This window comes from Salmo salar, chromosome ssa23 (assembly GCF_905237065.1).
Source record: "Salmo salar chromosome ssa23, Ssal_v3.1, whole genome shotgun sequence".
NCBI lineage: Eukaryota > Metazoa > Chordata > Actinopteri > Salmoniformes > Salmonidae > Salmo > Salmo salar.
Genome location: NC_059464.1, coordinates 46,208,310 through 46,233,533, shown reverse-complemented (window position 1 = coordinate 46,233,533; position 25,224 = coordinate 46,208,310). Strand labels below are relative to the sequence as shown.

The window sequence follows — 25,224 nt, the reverse complement described above, 5'->3', positions numbered from 1 at the left end:
TGTCTTTCTCCCCCCCCCAGCGGAGCAGATGTTCTGGGAGATGACACGTCTACGGAGGGAGATGACTGTGGCCAAGCTGGGCTTCTACCTCACAGACCAGGAATAGGAGGACAGATGGGAGGAGATGTCACCGTAGACCTAGGTCGTGTTTACTAGGGCACACCGTAGCAAAACGTTTCAAAATGTCGTGCAACGGACAATGAAAATTTGCTGATTTCTTCCTCTTCGTGCCCAGTGAACACGGCCCAGGGCTAGAGTCACCAATCAACTGTACAGAGAACACAGTACGATTTGAGAGTCAGATCACCTGTACCGGTTTCACACTGTCGGGACAACCCAAACCGAACTGGGCTGGCTTGGTTTGGCTCGGCTCAGTTCAGTTTGGCTCAGTAGTGTGAAAAGCCCTCAGGAGGACATGCGGGACTCAGAAACCGGATGGAGCCCTCAGGACAACTATGCTGCTCACTTTTCATTCACACAGTGCCATATACCCTCCAGTACTGCTGCATTACCCCTAGGTGTTGTCTCCTCTCTCCTTAGAACCACTGTTGTTTCCTCTCTCCTTAGAACCACTGTTGTTTCCTCTCTCCTTAGAACCACTGTTGTTTCCTCTCTCCTTAGAACCACTGTTGTTTCCTCTCTCCTTAGAACCATTGCAGAAAACCAGACCACCTCTTACTTTGCCTCAACCTTGATAGATTCTTGCACTACATTGTAAATGCCTTGCATGGCTTATACAGAAAATATATCTGTAGTTAGAATGGGTTATAGAAGGGCAGGGATTCACTCTGCAGATTTCTGAGTGTGGATAAAGAAAATAGCTGCATTTAGGCTGTTTAGTACTAACCAGTTCAGAAATAGTGTGTGCACATCCCGTTACATTCAGGTACTTCAGTTAAATAAAAAAATAATCAGATTCACTTTATTTGCCAAGAACATTTACACATACCCAGAATTTTACTTGGTGAATAGGAGCTGCGACTTGCAGTTGCACGGTACCAGAAATAAAAGTCCTGAACGTAAAGCCTATTCAGTCTTCTCAAATATCTTCGTCTTCATTCTGGATGCTGTGACAGTTTTAGCAATGACTATCCTAGAAATAGAGGTTACAGTCATTTGTTATTTAACATAATGGAATGATTTAGCAATAAGCTGTTTCTCCCTAACACTCCCAATGTATTCCGTTTTTAAATAACTATCTAGTTGGGAAATATAATCGCTTTAAGTTGTAGTTGCACTCCTGTAACATGTAATTTCAAATTCTCTACTATTTTGTATAATAATAGTGTATAAGCCATACATGACCAAATAAGGTGTAGCTTTGCATGGATACATAGCCATATACTGTAGTGTGTACAAAGCTTTGCATGGATACATTGCCATATACTGTAGTGTGTACAGGTGTGTACAAAGCTTTGCATGGATACATAGCCATATACTGTAGTGTTTATTAGTCATTGCTTGCATCAAAAGCCTTATCAAACTAAATGAACACTATTCATGTCTGAACGTGCAATATAGTAACTGCTTTCCTCTTAGGCTGCCTTTACACAGGCAGCCAGATTCTGATCTTTTGTCCACTAATTGGTCCTGGTATTTATTAGGATCCCCATTAGCCGCTGCAAAAGCATCAGCTACTCTTCCTGGGGTCCACAGGAAACAATGCACAGTACAGAAAGAACATTATTAGTCAAGGACTGAAAGACCTACATTTAAAAAACTTCACACACAGCCTTCATATGAGTACATACACGCAGTATCTAGGTCTAATGCATAGTACAGTGCAGATTACAATATAAGATATATCAAAATGTCTGTCTCCACAGTCCCTGTCATTCCATAAGGTGTTCTTCTATCTGTTTTTATTGCTAGCTTGAGTTACCTGGGGTGGCAGAGAGTTCCATGTAATCATGGCTCTATTTAATACTGTGTGTTTCCCAGCCTCTGTTCTGGACCTGGGGACTGTGAAGAGACCTCTGGTGGCATGTATTGTGTTGTACAGATGAGTGTCCGAACTGTGTGCCAACTGTTTGAACAGACAGTTTGGTACCTTCAACACCTCGCACTAAGACCAATAGGGATGCAGTCAATCTCCTCAACTTTGAGCCAGGAGAGACTGACATGCATGTTACTGACACTTTGATAGAGCAACTCCCTATCATGTACAGATCTCTTTCCATTTTATCAATCAGAGTATATGTTTTGACCATGACAGCTTCCTATCTAGGGTTACACTCAGCAGTTTAGTCTCCTCAACTTGCTCAATAGCCACATTATTCAATAAAAGATCGAAACAAGGTTTAGCGTTGATTGGGTCATTTGTCCGAATAATGATGCTTTTAGTTTTTGCGATATTTAGCACCAGCCTATTGCTAGTTACCCATTCTATAACTGACTGGAGCACTATGTTAAGTGTCTTATTTATTTTACTGTTGCAGCCGACTTGTATACTGTTGAGTTGTCAGCGTACATAGAAACAAAGGCTTTATTCAAGGTCAGTGGAGGGTCATTTGTAAAAACAGAAATCAATAATGACCCTAACCGGCTGCCCTGCAGTACACCACACTCAACTGAATGTGCATGAGAGAGGCTTCCATAAATGAAATCCCCTCTGTGTTCTATTAGATAGTTAACTCTCAATCCATAATAAGGGAGAAGATGGAAATCCATAACATAAGTTTTTTTCAGCAAAAGGTTATGATCAATGACATCAAAAGCTGCACTGAAGTCTAACAAAACAAACTCCCACAATCTTCTTATCAATTTCTTTCAGCCAATCATCAGTCATTTGTGTCAGTGCAGAACATGCTAAAAGCTCAGAAAAATATCTGATATGAAAAGATCTGATCAAAAGAGCAATTAGTGAAAAACATATCAGAATTGGGCTGCCTATATAAACGCAGCCTTAGGGCCCGATTCAAATCAGATCCACTTTAGCCGACATCTGCATAGCTGATATTTTGACAGTGTCGGAGGTGGAACAACTGCGTTAACCTGTTGAGGACAGACGTTCCGCTAGCGGAACCCCTAGCCAACAGCCAATGGCATCGTACGGCGCGAAATACAAAACCAACTAAAATACCACAATTCATTTTTCTCAAACAATCAACTATTTTACACCATTTTAAAGATAAGACTCTCGTTAATCTAACCACATTGTCCGATTTCAAAAAGGCTTTACAGCGAAAGCAAAACAGATTATGTTAGGAGAGTACATAGACACAAATAATCACACAGCCATTTTCCAAGCAAGCATATATGTCACATAAACCCAAACCACAGCTAAATGCAGCACTAACCTTTGATCTTCATCAGATGACACTCCTAGGACATTATGTTATACAATACATGCATGTTTTGTTCAATCAAGTTCATATTTATATCAAAAAACAGCTTTTTACATTAGCATGTATTGTTCAGAACTAGCTTACCCACCGAAAACTTGAATTTACTAAATTACTCATGATAAACGTTGACAAAATACATAACAATTATTTTAAGAATTATAGATACAGAACTCCTTTATGCAATCGCGGTGTCAGATTTTAAAATAGCTTTTCGGCGAAAGCACATTTTGCAATATTCTGAGTACATACCTCGGCCATCACGGCTAGCTATTTTGACACCCACCAAGTTTGGGACTCACTAAACTCAGAATTACTATTAGAAAAATTTGGATTACCTTTGCTGTTCTTCGTCAGAATGCACTCCCAGGACTTCTACTTCAACAACAAATGTTGTTTTGGTTCCAAATAATCCATAGTTATATTCAAATAGCTCCGTTTTGTTTGTTCGTGCGTTCAGGTCACTATCCGAAGGGTGACGCGCCAGCGCATTTCGTGACAAAAAAATTCTAAATATTCCATTACCGTACTTATAAGCATGTCAAACGCTGTTTAAAATCAATTGTTAGGCTATTTTTCTCGTAAAATAGCGATAATATTCCAACCGGGCAACATTTTATTCATTCAAAGGCTGAAAGAAAAAAATGGAGTAGTCTCGTGAACGCGCATCTCAGTCTCACTGTCCCCAGGCTGACCACTTACAAATTCTGCTGCTGTTCTTTGCCCAGAGACAGCAGACACCCCATTCCACTTTCTGGCGGCTTTAGTGAGCCAATGGAAGTCTTAGAAAATGTCACATTACAGCACAGATGCTGTATTTTCGATAGAGATGCAACAGAAGGACAACAAATTGTCAGACAGGGCACTTCCTGTATGGAATCTTCTCAGGTTTTGGCCTGCCATATGAGTTCTGTTATACTCACAGACACCATTCAAACAGTTTTAGAAACTTTAGAGTGTTTTCTATCCAAATCTACTAATTATATGCATATTCTCATTTCTGGGCAGGAGTAGTAACCAGATTAAATCGGGTACGTTTTTTTATCCGGCCGTGAAAATACTGCCCCCTATCCCAAAGAAGTTAAGAGTTGTGAAATCAACAAGCAGCTCCCAGCATTATACCTAAAGTGGACATTGTCATTGGCTGCATAGAGTCTCATTAAGATAAATCCCGTGCAGCGTTGTTTACAACTTCGAACACTGGAATGTGATCTACACGTCATTATTTCGTTTAATGATTTTTCAATTTGAGCGTCATTATTTATATATAGCCTATACTTTCTCGTTCTGAACTTGGCGGTGGGTGTGGCTTCGACAGCTCTAAACGCAGTTCGATCTCCGACACCGCCAAAACAGCGGCGATGCGGACGTCGGCTAAACGCTTGATCAAAAAACAAATAAAATTTTTAATTGGGTCACATACGTGTTTAGCAGATGTTATTGCGGGTCTAGCGAAAAGGCTCGATCTGATTGGTTGAGAGAGTCATGTTATGAGCTCATAATCTTTGCCATATCACGGCAACATAACAACCAGTATGATCGTATTCTCCAAGTCACACGGTCACGCTGTAGAATGATAGTAAATATATAGTGACCAGTGAGTTGTCTGGTCTAGTCTGCTGTCTCTGTTATAGTCTCTTGAATCTGCAATGATTAGTCATGGCAAATGATATGCTCAAATCATGTTTTTAAAAAAAAGTTTAAAAAAAGTAATGTAGATGTATCATAGAAATGAAGGGCTCTATTCAATCCGTATTGCTGAAGTTCAGCGTTACAGTGTGATTTAAATGTTAAGACAATGTTCCCGCGATAGTGGAGACTGCTGTTATGTTTACATTTCTATCACGTGATGTGGAACGCTTCAGCGATCTGGAACGCTTCAGAGATCGAGACCTGAGTTCTATTTGTATGTGAAAATACCATGTGATGCATTTGCTTCCATTGCCTGCATTTTTGAGGGTGCCTTGGTTGCCCACTTTGCACACATTAAAAAGTGTGGCTTAGTGCTGAGCGATTAGTGCTTTTTGAGGGCGGTTTGGTGTCCGTTCGATTATTTAAAAAATAATCACAGTTTTCGAATTCGATATATTTTTACATTAAATGCACTATGTGGGTTGAATGCTGTAACACAATTACTTTACCTTAATAAAATATTTCAGTTATTGTGTACATTACATTTGATGACTTATTTAATTCCAAGTCATCATCTCATCTCAATATCCCCTCATGATCATGCATTCTTTTGTCTCTTCTGTAGCAGGCATAAAATATACACAGAACGGACAAGTAGGTGTGCAATGGATTATGGTCATTGTAGTTAATTACCACGTTTTCTGCGATAAATTATGAAGAATATTGGCCTGCTGGAAACTACAACTCCCTACTACATCGCAGAGTTCAGCCTGGATCTGTTTTTAATCTCTAGAGAAACTGTTCAAGGTGTGCATTGAGCTCACAGGAAAATAAATCATTGAACCAACATCTGTCAATTAGTTGTTTATAAAATGAAAAATAACCGAAATGCCAGTTAATCGCTCAGCATTAGTGTGGCTTTAACCCACAGAAGCCCTGCCTGAAGTAGCCTACAAATCATGTACTGTGGAATCCTTCCAGTAAAGAGACATATTTGACCACAGGGCCCAGGCAGGTCACTAGATTTAGGTTGTTACCAAGAAGTGGATGGTTAGTTACCCTCTAATACAAAAAGCCTCCAGTCGACTCCCTCCCACACCCACAGTTGTTGCTAAACAGGTTTGAAGGGAGAGGAATATGGCACAGAGATCCAAGAACATACTGGTAATCAGAAATGTGGTCGACGGCATTCCAGACTGACTACATTGCAGTTGCCTGACTGATCATATGATATAGCAGTTTGACACGCAAACCATTAAAGGCTGCCTGTAGTCGGCCTGGAATGCGACCTGTCACTGTCAGAATGGCATTACCGGTCAGGAAAGCTGTCATAGGTACCGAACAGGGACATGCGTTCCAAGATTTTGAACAAGTGTTCCGGACTAGTGTTTCTTCCCGGATACTAACTGGTTCAAATACCTGATCAGACAAGGTGAAAAGTCTGTCGATGTGCTCTTGAGCAAGGCACTTAACCCTAATTTGCTCCAGGGGTGCCGTACTACTATGGCTGACCCTGTAAAACAACACATTACACTGAACCTATCCGGTGTATGTGACGACAAAACATATATATATTTTTTTAAAACTGTAATGCCCTTTAATGCTGTTACCTTGTTCATGTTTATGAGCTTCAAACACGTTGACTAGAACAGACAAATACACTGATATCCAAGTATTTGGACTGTGACACATGTTTTGTTTTGGCTCTGTACTCCAGCAATTTGGATTTCAAAGCTGACAGTGCAGACTGGCAGCTTTAATTTGAGGGAATTTTCAGGTAAACCGTTTAGGAATTTTCAGCACTTTTTGTACATTTAACTTTTAGGCAACCAAAAGTATTTAGACAAATTCACTTATGTGTATTAAAGTAGTGAAAAGTTTAGTATTTGGTCCCATATTCCTATCACACAATAACAACATCAAGCTTGTAACTTAAACTTGTTGGATGCATTTGCAGGTTTGTTTTGGTTGTGTTTCAGATCATTTTTTTGTGGCCAATAGAAATTAAATGGTAAATAATGTATTGCGTCATTTTTTGTCACTAAACAGAACTACAACAAAAAATTGTCACTGTCCAAATACTGTATGGCGGGACATATGCACCAAATACAGCGAATTACATTCTGCACTTTGAGTCAGACCTTTGAGGTTTTATATATCATGTGACTGTGCTCTAAAATGAGGTTACAATTCAGTTATTTCTTATTTCCAGGTTATTATCTAACAAATAATCTGAAGTTACGTTTTAATATCAACACATTCAAGTGCATACTTTTGGGATATATGTCACATTTTTAAAACAAAATACTAAAATGTAATGAAATATGTAAGGACTATATTTCCAGAGGTGTCGCTTGGTTATCTGTCCCTCTTACAGCAACCACTGTTTATCGGTTCTGTTTATCAGTTCTGTTTATTGGTTCTGGCTTCCTTGGAAAATACCTGCAAGAATAAATAAAAAAATATATATATGTATACAGTTTTTGAAATGTTACATAACATTTGTTAAGCAACATCTACCAGGGTTGGGGTCAATTTCATTTCAATAAAATATTGAAGTATTTATACTTTTCAATGAATGAAATAAGACATAGAATTTCAGTTTACTTCCTGAATTGACAAGGACATTATGAAATTGACCCCAACCCTGATACATTACAATGACCGTTATCACCTGGACATCATTATAATGACGTACCTTCTACAACAGGCCAGTATCACCAACATGATGACCACACCCCCAACCACAGCTATTACTGCAGAGATCACTGAGACTGCAGACAGGGAGGACAGGTCCAGGTCTGGAACACACACCAAACAGACAGAGGAACACTTGTTCAATATGTTTATTAAGGACTCTATTCAATCTGTAGTACCGAAGCGTTACCAAATATAAAAGGTCATTTCTGATGATCAGACACATTAGTATTGATTAACGTCTGATGATCAGACACATTAGTATTGATTAACGTCTGACGATCAGACACATTAGTATTGATTAACGTCTGACGATCAGACACATTAGTATTGATTAACGTCTGACGATCAGACACATTAGTATTGATTAACGTCTGACGATCAGACACATTAGTATTGATTAACGTCTGATGATCAGACACATTAGTATTGATTAACGTCTGATGATCAGACACATTAGTATTGATTAACGTCTGATGATCAGACACATTAGTATTGATTAACGTCTGACGATCAGACACATTAGTATTGATTAACGTCTGACGATCAGACACATTAGTATTGATTAACGTCTGACGATCAGACACATTAGTATTGATTAACGTCTGACGATCAGACACATTAGTATTGATTAACGTCTGACGATCAGACACATTAGTATTGATTAACGTCTGACGATCAGACACATTAGTATTGATTAACGTCTGATGATCAGACACATTAGTATTGATTAACGTCTGATGATCAGACACATTAGTATTGATTAACGTCTGACGATCAGACACATTAGTATTGATTAACGTCTGACGATCAGACACATTAGTATTGATTAACGTCTGACGATCAGACACATTAGTATTGATTAACGTCTGATGATCAGACACATTAGTATTGATTAACGTCTGATGATCAGACACATTAGTATTGATTAACGTCTGATGATCAGACACATTAGAATATGTATAGAAGATGTATAGAAGATGTATAGAATCTATAGAAGATGTTTGGAATGTACAAAAGACAGAGTGTATAGAAGATACAGAAGATGTATAGAATGTATAGAATATATGTTGAATCTATGGAATATGTGAAGATGTGTAGAATGTATAGAATCTATAGAAGATGTATAGAATGTACAAAAGACAGAGTGTATAGAAGATGTACAGAATGTACAGAATGTGTAGATTATGTATAGACTGTACAGAAGCTGTATAGAATGTAAAGTTGTATAGAATATGTAAAAATGTATAGATGTACAGAAGATGTATAGAATGTACAGAATATGTATAGAATATAGAAGATGTATAGAATGTACAGATGTATAGAATGTACAGAAGATGTATAGAATGTACAGATGTATAGAAGATGTATAGAATGTATAGAAGATGTATAGAATATGTACAGAAGACGTATAGAATGTACAGAAGACGTATAGAAAGTATAGAATGTGTATAGAATGTATAGATCTATAGAATGTACAGAAGATGTATAGAATGCATAGAAGATGCATAGAATGCATAGAATATGTATAGAATGTATAGAAGATGTATAGAATATAGAATGTATAGAAGATGTGTAGAATGTACAGAAAATGTATAGATGTAAAGAAGATGTATAGAAGGTATATATGTATAGAATGTATAGATGTATATAATTTATAGAAGATGTATAGAATGTATATAAATGCATTGAATGTATATATGTATAGAATGTATATGCTGCATAGAATGTATAAATGTATAGAATGTATAGATGCATAGAATGTATAGATGCATAGACTGTATAGAATGTATAGAAGATGTATAGAAGATATAGATGTACAGAAGATGTGTATAATGTATAGATGTATATAATTTATAGAAGATGTATAAAATGTATATAAATTCATTGAATGTATATATGTATAGAATGTATAGCTGCATAGAATGTATAAATGTATAGAATGTATAGATGCATAGAATGTATACAACGTATAGAAGATGCATAGAATGTATGGATGTATATAATGTATAGAATGTATAGAAAATGTATAGAAGATGTATAGATGTAAAGAAGGTATATATGTATAGAAGGTATATATGTATAGATGTATATCATTTATAGAAGATGTATAGAATGTATATAAATGCATCGAATGCATAGAATGTATAGATGCATAGAATGTATAGATGCATAGAAGGTATAAAATGTATAGATGCATAGAATGTATATTATGTATAAAATGTATAAAATCTATAGATGTGTAGAATGTATAGATGTATATAATGTATAGATGTGTAGAATGTATAGAATATATAGAATGTATAGATGCATAGATGATGTATAGCTGTATTGAATGTATAGATGCATAGAATGTATAGAATGTATAGATGCATAGAATGTGTAGATGTATAGAATGTTTAGAATGTATAGATGCATAGCATGTGTAGATTTATAGAATGCAAAGATGCATAGATGTATAGAATGTCTACCTGTACACATGTATGACCCAGGTGTGTTGAGGCAGTCCATGTTTTGGGGGCACGGCGTTGGCTGATCGGCACACTCATCGACATCTACAGCAAATCAGTCAGAATACAAAACTAAAGACATGTAAGTCGACTGTAGTGCCTTAATTAAAATCTCTCTCTCACACACACACACACACACACACACACACACACACACACACACACACACACACACACACACACACACACACACACACACACACACACACACACACACACCCAAGCCCACTCCCTACCGTGGCAGGTTGGGGGAGCAGGACTCCATTGATAGCTGTTGGGGTCACAGGTCACAGAGGATGGACCAATCAGCTGATAGCCTGGACCACACTGGTAGTAGATGATGGAGTCACAGAGCAGAGAGAAGCCTGACTGTAACCTGGGGACTGGACCACAACTGGGATCTGAGACGGAGGGGGGGGGAGTAAGTACAGTGATAACCTAATGATGATGAGGTCACAGTAGAGAGAAGCCTCTCTGTAACCTGGGGACTGGACCACAGCTGAGGAGGTCAGATGAAAGTCAACAGCCTGTTGGAGAGGAGTGACCTGAGCAGGGCTCTGCACAGAATCCCTGATCTACTAAATACACGCATCTTGCATACCATGTAGTTGCTAGATTTCTTTACTGACTCCATGTCCAATCTTTATCCTTTCTCTACCTGTGTCTGGTTCCATCCAGACAGAGAGGTTAAGGTGAGGGATGAGGGTTAGGAGAACAGCAGCTGTGTCTCCTTCCAGACAGAGAGGCTAAGGTGAGGGATGAGGGTTAGGAGAATAGAACCTGTTCCATCCAGACAGAGAGGTTAAGGTGAGGGATGAGGGTTAGGAGAATAGTACCTGTTCCTTCCAGGCAGAGAGGTTAAGGTGAGGGATGAGGGTTAGGAGAACAGCACCTGTTCCTTCCAGACAGAGAGGTTAAGGTGAGGGATGAGGGTTAGGAGAACAGTACCTGTTCCATCCAGACAGAGAGGTTAAGGTGGGGGATGAGGGTTAGGAGAACAGCACCTGTTCCATCCAGACAGAGAGGTTAAGGTGAGGGATGAGGGTTAGGAGAACAGTACCTGTTCCATCCAGACAGAGAGGTTAAGGTGAGGGATGAGGGTTAGGAGAACAGCAGCTGTTCCATCCAGACAGAGAGGTTAAGGTGAGGGATGAGGGTTAGGAGAACAGTACCTGTTCCATCCAGACAGAGAGGTTAAGGTGAGGGATGAGGGTTAGGAGAACAGCAGCTGTTCCTTCCAGACAGAGAGGTTAAGGTGGGGGATGAGGGTTAGGAGAATAGTACCTGTTCCATCCAGACAGAGAGGTTAAGGTGGGGGATGAGGGTTAGGAGAACAGTACCTGTTCCATCCAGACAGAGAGGTTAAGGTGGGGGATGAGGGTTAGGAGAACAGCACCTGTTCCATCCAGACAGAGAGGTTAAGGTGAGGGATGAGGGTTAGGAGAACAGCACCTGTTCCATCCAGACAGAGAGGTTAAGGTGAGGGATGAGGGTTAGGAGAACAGAACCTGTTCCATCCAGACAGAGAGGTTAAGGTGAGGGATGAGGGTTAGGAGAACAGCACCTGTTCCATCCAGACAGAGAGGTTAAGGTGGGGGATGAGGGTTAGGAGAACAGCACCTGTTCCATCCAGACAGAGAGGTTAAGGTGAGGGATGAGGGTTAGGAGAACAGTACCTGTTCCATCCAGACAGAGAGGTTAAGGTGAGGGATGAGGGTTAGGAGAACAGCACCTGTGTCAGGCTCCTTCCAGGCAGAGAGGTTAAGGTGAGGGATGAGGGGGTGGCTGCAGGCCAGCATGTCTTCTGGGCTGACCGTACGGCTGAATGGGTCGGAGGGAACGCGTGTGATGTGTGTGTTGTCACAGATGATACGGGACAGGGACACGGTGTGAAGCTGAGCTCTCTGGGTGCTGGTGAACACAGCCTCTCTCTCCCACCAGAACCTGACAGAGTGGGAGAGGTTGCTGGGTAGGCAGACATACTGTAGGGCCGATTCAAACAGACACATTGGGTGGGCAGCATCTCAGACATACACTGAGTGTACAAAACATTAGTAACACCTTCCCAATATTGAGTTGCACTCCCTTTTTAACCCTCAGAACAGCATCAATTCGCTGTGGAATGTTTGACTCCAATGCTTCCCACATTTGTGTCAAGTTGGCTTGGTGGACCACACATGGGAAACTGTTGAGCGTGAAAAACCCAGCAGCGTTGCAGTTCTTGACACTCAAACCGGTGCGCCTGGCACCTACTACCATACCACGTTCAAAGGAACTTAAATATTTTGTCTTGCCCATTCATCCTCTGAATGGTACACACACACAATCAATGTCTCAGTAGTCGCTCAAGGATTATAAGTCCTTCTTTAACCTGTCTCCTTCCCTTCATCTACACTGAATTAAGTGGATTTAATTAACAAGTGACATCAATAAGGGATCATAACTTTCACCTGGTCATTCTATGTCATGGAAAGAGCAGGTGTTATTAAAGTTTTGCCCACTAAGTGTAGATGGTCATGAGATTCATGTATTTTTGGAAATGATCAATATACAATATATTCATTCAAACAATTTATATTGCAAACCAGTCTAAGCCCAGGACTCAATCCGGTCTGTGGATGATCTGCGTTGTAGCGCGGGTCACATTTAAAGGTAATTTCCGATTGACTCGGCATTTACTTAGAATGTGATCTCTGCGACCGCGGTAACAATGCCTTTAAATGGTGCATAGCCAAAAAGGGCCGATCGGATTGAATTCCAGCCTAATTGTTATTACATGTGTTTGTGTTTCACAACCTTGTAAACACCTTAACATTGTTTTGCAAGTGTTGCTGTGTGCAGAGGGTCCCTGGTTCGAGCCCAGCTTGGGGTTAGAACAGGGACAGAAGCCTTACTGTTACACAATAGAGGGGAACACCATCTCATCTCACCTGTCTCCGTCTCTCAGTGCTCTGAACTGCTTGGCCAGCAGACAGGCCAGGAGGGGTCCCACTCGGCCCCCAGGTAGAGGAGGCTCTGAGATGGCCCCCACCCATACGTCAATGTTCTGGGATGTCCCGTACAACAACAGGAACTTCTCAGCCAGACCAGGGTTACCCAGGATTCCTGGCAGGCCAGAGGTCAGACGAACGTGATGGAAAGACGTTGGAACACGGTTTTTGTTGTCCTATATTATCCTTCATGGTTTAGAATGTAGTATGGTGCATTGTATACACTCATGTGTTTGGAATTAGGAGGACCACAATGAAAACAAGAGCGGTACATACAATTATGAAAGCAAGTTCCCAATGAGTTTGTCTAGAATGTATTTTTTATAATGATCAAATATTCTGTTTATCTATCTACCTGCAAGGTCAGAGGTGGTGTTGGGAACAGAGAGGCCACAGAGCCCACGCCACGAGCTGTAACCTGGTAGAGCAGGAAGTAGGGGAAGGAGAGATTGATGGAGGGATACATAGAAAAGGGGTAGAAGAATGCAGAAAACAAATTGAGATAAAACAACAACAAGGATTAGTCCAGTTGGGCCGTCTTCTAACATGTACGTTTGAGAGTATACTATAAGTACTGTATACTGTTTAATATAACCAGCAGGGACCAGGTAGGCCTGTACTAATATAGTATAGTACTAATATTACCAGGCAGGCTTTGGTCTATATAATATAGTATAGTAATATAGTACTAATATTACCAGGCAGGCTTTGGTCTATATAATATAGTAAAGTAATATCGTACTAATATTACCAGGCAGGCTTTGGTCTATATAATATAGTAAATAATATCGTACTAATATTACCAGGCAGGCCATGGTCTATATAATATAGTATAGTAATATAGTACTAATATTACCAGGCAGGCCGTGGTCTATATAATATCGTACTAATATTACCAGGCAGGCTTTGGTCTATATAATATAGTATAGTAATATAGTACTAATATTACCAGGCAGGCTTTGGTCTATATAATATAGTATAGTAATATAGTACTAATATTACCAGGCAGGCCATGTTCTATATAGTACAGTAATATAGTACTAATATTACCAGGCAGGCCATGGTCTATATAATATAGTATAGTAATATAGTACTAATATTACCAGGCAGGCTTTGGTCTATATAATATAGTATAGTAATATAGTACTAATATTACCAGGCAGGCCATGTTCTATATAGTACAGTAATATAGTACTAATATTACCAGGCAGGCTTTGGTCTATATAATATAGTATAGTAATATAGTACTAATATTACCAGGCAGGCCGTGGTCTATATAATATAGTAATATAGTATGGTAATATAGTACTAATATTACCAGGCAGGCCGTGGTCTATATAATATAGTAATATAGTATAGTAATATAGTACTAATATTACCAGGCAGGCCGTGGTCTCGGCCCCGCTGCAGGTTGAGGGCACCCAGGTCTAGTGGCATCCCACCCTGGGCTTGGAACAGCCTCTCAGTTAGCTCCTCAACCATCATCTGGCCTGGCATCTGGAGCTTGGCTGGGGAAAGGAGGAGGCCACGCAGCACTGGGTCTATACCACCTGAGAGAGGTGGGAGAGAGGTGGGGGAGAGAGAGAGGGGAGAGAGGTGGGAGAGTGAGGGGAGAGAGGAGGGAGAGAGGTGAAAAGAGGTGAGGGAGAGAGAAGAGAGGTGGGGGAGAGAGAGGAGAGAGGTGGATGAGCGAGATGAGAGAGAGGTGGATGAGAGGTGGGGAGAGAGGCGGGGGAGAGAAGAGAGGTGAAAAGAGGTGAGGGAGAGAGAGAAGAGAGGTGGGGGAGAGAGAGGAGAGAGGTGGATGAGAGAGAGGTGGATGAGAGGTGGGGAGAGAGGCGGGGAGAGAGAGAGAGGCGAGAGGTGGTGAGAGAGGGAGGAGAATGGTGAGGGAGAGAGGTGAGAGAGGTGAGAGATGTGGGAGAGAGGCGGGGGCGAGAAAGGAGAAAGATGAGGGAGAGAGGTGAGAGATGTGGGAGAGAGGCGGGGGAGAGAAAGGAGAGAGGTGTGGGAGAAGTGGGAGAGAGAGCAGAAAGATGAGAGGAGAGAGAGATGTGGGAGAGAGAGAGGTGGGGGAGAGAGAGGAGAGAGGTGGGAGAGAGAGAGGTGGGGGAGAGAGAGGAGAGATGTGGGGGGAGAGAGGTGGGGGAGAGAGATGAGAGAGGTTTAATAATGCAGACATATGTTGACTTCCATCAATGTAATTGTCTGCATCATTTCCAATCCCCCATATATACAGTGCAGTCAAAGTATTCAGATCCCTTTACTTTTTCCACATCTTGTTACATTACAGCCTTATTCTAAAATTCATTAAATCTTTTTTTTCCCTCATCAATCTACACACAATACCCCATGATGACAAAGCGAAAAACAGGTTTTTAGAAATTTTAGCAAATGTATTAAAAATAAAAAACATATATACACACAGGTATATACAGTTGAAGTCAGAAGTTTACATACACCTTAGCCAAATACATTTAAACTCAGTTTTTCACAATTCCTGACATTTAATCCTAGTAAAAATTCCCTGTTTTAGGTCAGTCAGGATCACCACTTTATTTTAAGATTGTGAAATGTCAGAATAATAGTAGAGAGAAATATTTAATTCAGCTTTTATTTCTTTCCTCACATACACTCAATTAGTATTTGGTAGCATTGCCTTTAAATTGTTTAACTTGGGTCAAACGTTACGGGTAGCCTTCCACAAGCTTCCCACAATAAGTTGTGTGAATTTTGGCCCATTCCTCCTGACAGAGCTGGTGTAACTGAGTCAGGTTTGTAGGCCTCCTTGCTCGCGAACACTTTTTCAGTTCTGCCCACACATTTTCTATAGGATTGAGGTCAGGGCTTTGTGATGGCCACTCTAATACCTTGACTTTGTTGTCCTTAAGCCATTTTGCCACCACTTTGGAAGTATGCTTGGGGTCATTGTCCATTTGGAAGACCCATTTGCGACCACGTTTTAACTTCCTGACTGATGTCTTGAGATGTTGCTTCAATATATCCACATAATTTTCCTACCTCATGATGCCATCTATTTTGTGAAGTGCACCAGTCCCTCCTGCATCAAAGCACCCCCACAACATGATGCTGCCACCCCTGTGCTTCACGGTTGGGATGGTGTTCTTCGGCTTGCAAGCCTCCCCCTTTTTCCTCCAAACATAACGATGGTCATTATGGCCAAACAGTTCTATTTTTGTTTCATCAGACCAGAGAACACTTCTCCAAAAAGTACAATCTTTGTCCCCATGTGCAGTTGCAAACCTTAGTCTGGCTTTTTTTATGGTGGTTTTGGAGCAGTGGCTTTTTCCTTGCTGAGCGGCCTTTCAGGTTATGTCAATATATGACTCATTTTACTATTGATATAGATACTTTTGTACCTGTTTCCTCCAGTATCTTCACAAGGTCCTTTGCTGTTGTTCTGGGATAGATTTGCACTTTTCGCACCAAAGTACGTTCATCTCTAGGAGACAGAACACGTCTCCTTTCTGAGCGGTATGACGGCTGCGTGGTCCCATGGTGTTTATACTTGCGTACTATTGTGTGTACAGATGAACGTGGTACCTTCAGGCATTTGGAAATTGCTCCCAACGATGAACCAGACTTGTGGAGGTCTACAATTTTCTTTCTGAGGTCTTGGCTGATTTCTTTTGATTTTCCCATGATGTCAAGCAAAGAGGCACTGAGTTTGAAGGTAGGCCTTGAAATACATCCACAGGTACACCTCCAATTGATTTTAATAATGTCAATTAGCCTATCAGAAGCTTCTAAAGCCATGACATAATTTTCTGGAATTTTCCAAGCTGTTTAAAGACACAGTCAACTTAGTGTATGTAAACTTCTGACCCACTGGAATTGTGATGGAGTGAATTATAAGTGAAATAATCTGCCTGTAAACAATTGTTGGAAAAATTACTTGTGTCATCCACAAAGTAGATGTCCTAACCGACTTGCTAAAACTATAGTTTGTTAACAAGACATTTTTGGAGAGGTTGAAAAACGAGTTTTAATGACTCCAACCTAAGTGTATGTAAACTTCTGTCTTCAAAAGTACATAGGCGTACAGAGGCCCATTATCAACAACCATCACTGCTGTGTTCCAATGGCACGTTGTGTTAGCTAATCCAAGTTTATAATTTTAAAAGGCTAATTGATCATTAGAAAACCCTTTTTGCAATTATGTTAGTACAGCTGACAACTGTTCTGATTAAAGAAGCAATAAAACTGGCCTTTAGACTAGTTGAGTATCTGGAGCATCAGCATTTGTGGGTTCGATTACAGGCTCAAAATGACCAGAAACAAAGAACTTTCCTCTGAAACTCGGCAGTCTATTCTTGTTCTGAGAAATTAAGGCTATTCCATGCAAGAAATTGCCAAGAAACTGAAGATCTCGTACAACGCTGTGTACTACTCCCTTCACAGAACAGCGTAAACTGTCTCTAATCAGAATAGAAAGAGGAGTGGGAGGCCCCGGTGCACAACTGAGCAAGAGGACAAGTACATTAGAGTGTCTAGTCTGAGAAACAGATGCCTCACAAGTCCTCAACTGGCAGCTTCATTAAATAGTACCCGCAAAACACCAGTCTCAACATCAACAGTGAAGAGGCAACTTCGGGATGCTGACCTCCTAGGCAGAGTTGCAAAGAAAAAGCCATATCTCAGACTGGCCAATAAAAAGAAAAGATTAAGATGGGGAAAAGGAACACAGACACTGGACAGAGGAACTCTGCCTAGAAGGCCAGCATCCCGGAGTCGCCTCTTCGCTGCAACTCCCCAACGGAGGTGAAGGTCGAGTCATGCGTCCTCCGAAACATGACCCGCCAAGCCACGCTTCTTAACACTCGCCCGTTTAACCCAGAAGCTAACTGCACCAATGTGGCGAAAGAAACACGACCGATGTCAGCCTGCAGGCGCCCGGCCCACCACAAGGAATCGCTAGAGTGCAAAGAGTCAAGTAAAGTAAAGCCCCCCCAGCCAAACCCTCACCCGGGTCTGTAGTTCCTTAGACCGCTGCGGGAGGCCTATAAACATATTCTATTCTTATTTACAATAAAAGTGACTCCAAAATGACACAATACATTATTTACCATTAATTTCTATTGGGCACAAAATAATCTGAAACACATCCAAAACAAACAGCAAATGCATCCAACAAATTTGCTGTCAGAAGCTTGATGTAGTCATTGCATGCTATGAATATGGGACCAAATACTTGGTCCTACTTTAATACACATATAAGTGAATTTGGCCCAATACGTTTGGTCCCCTAAAATGGGGGGACTATGTACAAAAAGTGTTGTATTTTCACTCTATATTGATCAAAATACCCTCAAATTAAAGCTGACAGTCTGCACTTTAACCTCATAGTCATTGTATCATTTCATACCAAAGTGCTGGAGTACAGAGCCAAAACAACAACAATTAAATTCCATATCCCAATACTTTGGAGCTTACTATATGTGGTGGTTTTACTTACTTTTGTTTAGTGCACTGATTTTAATTCTCTCCAGGTAAAACAAGAGTTTCTGCTAAAAACATTCGGGCCAGTTTCCCGGACCCAGATTAAGCCTACTGCTGGACTAAAAACCTATTTCAAATGGATATTTTCTATTGAGAATACTTTTTAGTCCAGGACTAGGCTTAATCTGTGTCCGGGAAACCGGGCCCTAATATAAAATGTCTCACCCTCCTGTACGACCCTCCAGGATGCAAAGAGGGAGTGGTGTAGGGGCAGAGGTGGGTGCTGTGGGGCGAGGCTGTACCCGGGGCCCAGGCGGGCCACCATCGGCTGCACGGTGACGTGGGCAAAGCGGAAGGCGGCGGCTGAGAAGACGTTAGCGATGCTGGGGTCAATCTCAGGGTCGTAGCCCCTGTACGGAGGCATCAGGAGGGAGGTGGGGGTCTCACCCAGGACCCTGGGCAAGTAGTGCTCCCAGGTCAGTATCTGAGGGAGGAAGAGATCAGGGGTGAGGCAGTATTCTTACTTTAGGTCCGTGTCACTGTCTGCAATACAGAAAACAGAAAACACGACACCAACTCCATCATCACTTGTAGGCCTGATAACCAACTGGCGTTGTAGGGCGAGGACAACAACCTCTCCCTCAACGTCAGCAAAACAAAGGAGTTGATTGTTGACTTCAGGAAACAGAGGAGGGAACATGCCCTGATCCACATCAACGGGACTGCAGTAAAGAGTCAGATGTTTTAAATTCCTCGGCGTCCACATCACAGAGGACATGACGTGGAACAACAAAACCACGACTCTTGTCAAGAGGGCGCAACAGCATCTCTACTTCCTAAATTGGCTGAATAAATTTGGCATGCCACCCCGGGTCCTCTCCAAATACTACTGCTGCACCATCGAGAGCGTCCTGATCGGTTACATCACGGCCTGGTACGGGAATTGCTCCATCCATAACAGCAAGACCCTCCAGCGGGTGATAAAGACGGCCCAGTACATCACTGGGACCGTGCTCCCGCCCATCCAGGACATCTACTTGAAACGCTGCCTGAGCATCATCAAGGACCCAACACACCTCAGCCACGAGCTGTTCTCTCCCTTACTGTTGGGCAGACGGTACCGGAGGATGAAGTCTGATACCAACAGACTCAGAGACAGTTTCTATCTACAAGACATCAGACTGCTGAACACTTGAACTGGACTGACCACCTGCTCTGATTCTCACACACACATCATAACTGATGCTACCAGACTCTTAATATGATTGTTAAATACTGCACAATTTAAACACTTACCCCTCAATTCCCCCTTCCCCAAAACACATGTAAATACAGACCCTCTAAATTGTGTCTTCCTGTATTACAATGATGCTAAAGTGATTATTCTATTCTACTGAGGCATTTACTTTATGTTGCTATTCTTATCTTGTATTTCTATTTGTTGTTGTATTGTCCAGAAGGAACCTGTAAGGAAGCATTTCATTGGACGGTGTATCCCGTACATACAACTAATAAACAATAGGAAGCAAAATAAACAGAGAGCAAGTAGAGGGGGACACAGAGCCGTATCACCCAGACCCTGGAGGAGGCTTCATCTGTCTGGGAAACAGAAGCACCTAGAACCCAGACCCTGGAGGAGGCTTCATCTGTCTGGGAAACAGAAGCACCTAGAACCCAGACCCTGGAGGAGGCTTCATCTGTCTGGGAAACAGAAGCACCTAGAACCCAGACCCCAGAGGAGGCTTCATCTGTCTGGGAAACAGAAGCACCTAGAACCCAGACCCTGGAGGAGGCTTCATCTGTCTGGGAAACAGAAGCACCTAGAACCCAGAGGAGGCTTCATCTGTCTGGGAAACAGAAGCACCTAGAACCCAGAGGAGGCTTCATCTGTCTGGGAAACAGAAGCACCTAGAACCCAGACCCTGGAGGAGGCTTCATCTGTCTGGGAAACAGAAGCACCTAGAACCCAGAGGAGGCTTCATCTGTCTGGAAAACAGAAGCACCTAGAACCCAGACCCTGGAGGAGGCTTCATCTGTCTGGGAAACAGAAGCACCTAGAACCCAGACCTCAGAGGAGGCTTCATCTGTCTGGGAAACAGAAGCACCTAGAACCCAGACCCTGGAGGAGGCTTCATCTGTCTGGGAAACAGAAGCACCTAGAACCCAGACCCCGGAGGAGGCTTCATCTGTCTGGAAAACAGAAGCACCTAGAACCCAGAGGAGGCTTCATCTGTCTGGGAAACAGAAGCACCTAGAACCCAGACCCTGGAGGAGGCTTCATCTGTCTGGGAAACAGAAGCACCTAGAACCCAGAGGAGGCTTCATCTGTCTGGGAAACAGAAGCACCTAGAACCCAGACCCTGGAGGAGGCTTCATCTGTCTGGAAAACAGAAGCACCTAGAACCCAGATCCTGGAGGAGGCGTCATCTGTCTGGAAAACAGAAGCACCTAGAACCCAGACCCTGGAGGAGGCTTCATCTGTCTGGAAAACAGAAGCACCTAGAACCCAGATCCTGGAGGAGGCTTCATCTGTCTGGGAAACAGAAGCACCTAGAACCCAGACCCCAGAGGAGGCTTCATCTGTCTGGGAAACAGAAGCACCTAGAACCCAGAGGAGGCTTCATCTGTCTGGAAAACAGAAGCACCTAGAACCCAGACCCTGGAGGAGGCTTCATCTGTCTGGGAAACAGAAGCACCTAGAACCCAGAGGAGGCTTCATCTGTCTGGGAAACAGAAGCACCTAGAACCCAGACCCTGGAGGAGGCGTCATCTGTCTGGGAAACAGAAGCACCTAGAACCCAGACCCTGGAGGAGGCTTCATCTGTCTGGGAAACAGAAGCACCTAGAACCCAGACCCTGGAGGAGGCTTCATCTGTCTGGGAAACAGAAGCACCTAGAACCCAGACCCTGGAGGAGGCTTCATCTGTCTGGAAAACAGAAGCACCTAGAACCCAGACCCCGGAGGAGGCTTCATCTGTCTGGGAAACAGAAGCACCTAGAACCCAGACCCTGGAGGAGGCTTCATCTGTCTGGGAAACAGAAGCACCTAGAACCCAGACCCTGGAGGAGGCTTCATCTGTCTGGGAAACAGAAGCACCTAGAACCCAGAGGAGGCTTCATCTGTCTGGGAAACAGAAGCACCTAGAACCCAGACCCTGGAGGAGGCTTCATCTGTCTGGGAAACAGAAGCACCTAGAACCCAGACCCTGGAGGAGGCTTCATCTGTCTGGGAAACAGAAGCACCTAGAACCCAGACCCTGGAGGAGGCTTCATCTGTCTGGGAAACAGAAGCACCTAGAACCCAGACCCTGGAGGAGGCTTCATCTGTCTGGGAAACAGAAGCACCTAGAACCCAGACCCTGGAGGAGGCTTCATCTGTCTGGGAAACAGAAGCACCTAGAACCCAGACCCTGGAGGAGGCTTCATCTGTCTGGGAAACAGAAGCACCTAGAACCCAGACCTGGAGGAGGCTTCATCTGTCTGGGAAACAGAAGCACCTAGAACCCAGACCCTGGAGGAGGCTTCATCTGTCTGGGAAACAGAAGCACCTAGAACCCAGACCCTGGAGGAGGCTTCATCTGTCTGGGAAACAGAAGCACCTAGAACCCAGACCCTGGAGGAGGCTTCATCTGTCTGGGAAAACAGAAGCACCTAGAACCCAGACCCTGGAGGAGGCTTCATCTGTCTGGAAAACAGAAGCACCTAGAACCCAGACCCTGGAGGAGGCTTCATCTGTCTGGAAAACAGAAGCACCTAGAACCCAGACCCTGGAGGAGGCTTCATCTGTCTGGAAAACAGAAGCACCTAGAACCCAGACCCCAGAGGAGGCTTCATCTGTCTGGGAAACAGAAGCACCTAGAACCCAGACCCTGGAGGAGGCTTCATCTGTCTGGAAAACAGAAGCACCTAGAACCCAGACCCTGGAGGAGGCTTCATCTGTCTGGGAAACAGAAGCACCTAGAACCCAGACCCTGGAGGAGGCTTCATCTGTCTGGGAAACAGAAGCACCTAGAACCCAGAGGAGGCTTCATCTGTCTGGGAAACAGAAGCACCCAGAACCCAGAGGAGGCGTCATCTGTCTGGAAAAACAAACATAGTGTGTGTACCTGGTGGACAGCCCCCATGATCTTCCTGGCCTCCTGGTACAAGGTGTCTGGGCTCCAGTGAGGGTTGAGGAGGTGCAGCTCTCTGACCAATCTGTTGTGTTCCCTCAGGAACAACGTGTGGAGTGCTATCATCCCCAGGTGCTCATTGGCCCGTGAGTCACCTAGACAACAGAAAACAGGAAGTTTGACACATGGACATACAGTTACTAGAAGGAAGAGCTATCAAGGTGCTCATTGGCCCGTGAGTCACCTAGACAACAGAATACAGGAATTTTGACCCATAGACATACAATAACTAGAAGTATTGGTCTGTCACATGTTATGACCCAGTATTGGTCTGTCACATGAATGAAACAAAATGGTAATGATTAATTAATGATGCTAAATCAAGCAAATATAACTTGTCTGTGTATAGCCGTATAGAAGACAACTGCTGGGTCTTTCCAGGCAGAGCTCCTGATTGACATGTGTACTATGGTGCATTAAGTTGGTTGGAACCTGTTCAGCGCACTGACAATAAACTATAATTCATATTAAGATTGACTCTGAGTGTCCCTGGTGTTGAACTTCCACCACAATCTTTAACCTGAGGTCTACTACAGTACATTACCACTAGTCAACTGACCAGAACATTCACACAGGATGTTTAACCTGAGGTCTGCTACAGTACATTACCACTAGTCAACTGACCAGAACATTCACACAGGATGTTTAACCTGAGGTCTGCTACAGTACATTACCACTAGTCAACTGACCAAAACATTCACACAGGATGTTTAACCTGAGGTCTGCTACAGTACATTACCAAGGGTCATAGAAATTGTTCAAAGGTTTTGAAAACAATTCTAATAAATACAATATAATTCAGATATTGACTGAATTATAGAGCATAAAACATTTTACTGGCCTAGACGTTTTAATGAATGGAGTTCAGGGATTTTGAATAGTTTGTAACAAAGAAAATTATGTGTGCCTCATTTGCATAAACATATTGGATTATTTGCATATATATATGAATGAATTAACATAAATGATGTAACAGGGCTGCAAACCACCAAACACTTGTTCTGTCTACCCTACCAGCACTCAGCTGCAGTGTCTAGACTGCCTCATTAATTACTGTTGTTGCCACGTTCTGTTGCATAATTCAGCAAGTGTGTCAATAGCAGGACACCCTCTGATAAAAAAAATAAAACATTTAAAAAATGTACACTCATCAAAATAAAAGTTATCTTTCTACTCTTTCTTGTGGTGTAAATGTCGAGACATTGCGTTAAATCCCTGACTAAGCTTTAGCGTTCATACAGATTCAACTGAAAGACAATGTATCTTATTGAACCCATGTCAGCCATTACCAGGGTGTGTTTGACAGGTCATTGCGAACTTTTCCACGGTGGTAATGCTAATGGGGGAAAAACATCAGGCACAAGCAAGAGTACGAAAGAGTCACAGGAGTAAAATGAAAGCAATCAATCCAGTGAGATTTAAAGTGATAAGTGGATTTTGCATCCCTCAAACACAGGAAATACTGCTGAAAAAGACAGACCCTCAGGTGGGCGGGGCATGCGCGTTGCTATAGAAACATTCTGTATCTAGGCACACAGTTTATAGCAGCAGATAACTAGGTTGTTACTGTAAAGCACTTTGTGAGAGATGTTGTAAAAAGGTCTTTATACATGTTTTTGTTTGATTGATTGATTCATTGATTGATGGATGGATTGTAACATACCTGCTTGGAAACAGGATGTGATATTCTCCTGTTCTGTTGATGCAGTAGCAGATGTGTCAGAGGCACTTGTGGCTCCGGTGGAGTTGGCCCCAGACCCGCTTCGTGGCCCACAGGGATCCAGGCGTCCCTGTAGGCGAGGCAGGTAGGGCATGTAGGCGAGACCCTGGTCTGAGGCCTGGTCATTGAGGGCCAGAAGACCCAGTGGAGAGGAGAGGTTCCTCAGGGCCGCAGCCATGGGGGAGGAGCTACCGTACACCATACTGGCATCCACGAATGAGGTGATGGCGTTCAGTTGCTCCCGGTGATGGTGGGGTGTGGCCCCGGTGAAGGCTTCACTCCCGACACAGCTGGGCGCCGAGCGGAAGAAAGGCATGCAGCTCTGTATACCAGTACGAGGGTCTGACAGCGGGATCTGGGGAGAGGGGAAGTGTGTGTGCGTGTGCATGTGTGCGTTTCACTTTACACTGAGTAGATTCGGAGCAGGAGAGAATTAGACTGGCCAACCAGCAGTTAAAACTATTTAAAAGGGGTCTCCCAGCCCCTGTTTTGGTAAAACTATTTAAAAGGGGTTCTCCCAGCCCCTGTTTTGGTAAAACTATTTAAAAGGGTGCTCCCAGCCCCTGTTTTGGTAAAAAGATGAGGGATGGAGGCTGGAGAAATGTAACCACAGAGCTATGGATGCAAAGACTGACCATTCATGATATCAACATTATAGTTTTAATCATGTTGGAGACTATTTAGTGTTTGTTTAGGGAT

General features: G+C 42.7%; 2 protein-coding genes across 7 annotated transcripts in view; one reads left to right on the top strand and one right to left on the bottom strand.

The window, feature by feature from the left end:
* Positions 1-2,298, top strand: part of rab3il1 (RAB3A interacting protein (rabin3)-like 1) — a 52,665-nt gene extending 50,367 nt beyond the window's left edge. For all 6 annotated transcript variants that reach the window (XM_045705986.1, XM_045705988.1, XM_045705984.1 and 3 more), the window contains one exon: positions 21-2,298. In XM_045705986.1, the coding sequence (XP_045561942.1) occupies positions 21-106 (86 nt within the window). In that variant the 3' untranslated portion in view covers positions 107-2,298. The remainder of the gene's footprint in view (positions 1-20) is intronic.
* Positions 2,299-6,574: 4,276 nt separating this feature from the next.
* epx (eosinophil peroxidase) overlaps positions 6,575-25,224 on the bottom strand; it is a 29,391-nt gene continuing 10,741 nt past the window's right edge. Inside the window, exons 7-17 of the mRNA XM_045706413.1 lie at positions 24,469-24,880; positions 22,740-22,900; positions 18,859-19,117; positions 14,553-14,723; positions 13,529-13,591; positions 13,114-13,288; positions 11,916-12,127; positions 10,420-10,584; positions 10,145-10,228; positions 7,675-7,777; positions 6,575-7,418 (exon numbers count right to left, since the gene is read on the bottom strand). Coding sequence (XP_045562369.1) covers positions 7,364-7,418; positions 7,675-7,777; positions 10,145-10,228; positions 10,420-10,584; positions 11,916-12,127; positions 13,114-13,288; positions 13,529-13,591; positions 14,553-14,723; positions 18,859-19,117; positions 22,740-22,900; positions 24,469-24,880 — 1,860 coding nt within the window. The 3' untranslated portion in view covers positions 6,575-7,363. The remainder of the gene's footprint in view (positions 7,419-7,674; positions 7,778-10,144; positions 10,229-10,419; positions 10,585-11,915; positions 12,128-13,113; positions 13,289-13,528; positions 13,592-14,552; positions 14,724-18,858; positions 19,118-22,739; positions 22,901-24,468; positions 24,881-25,224) is intronic.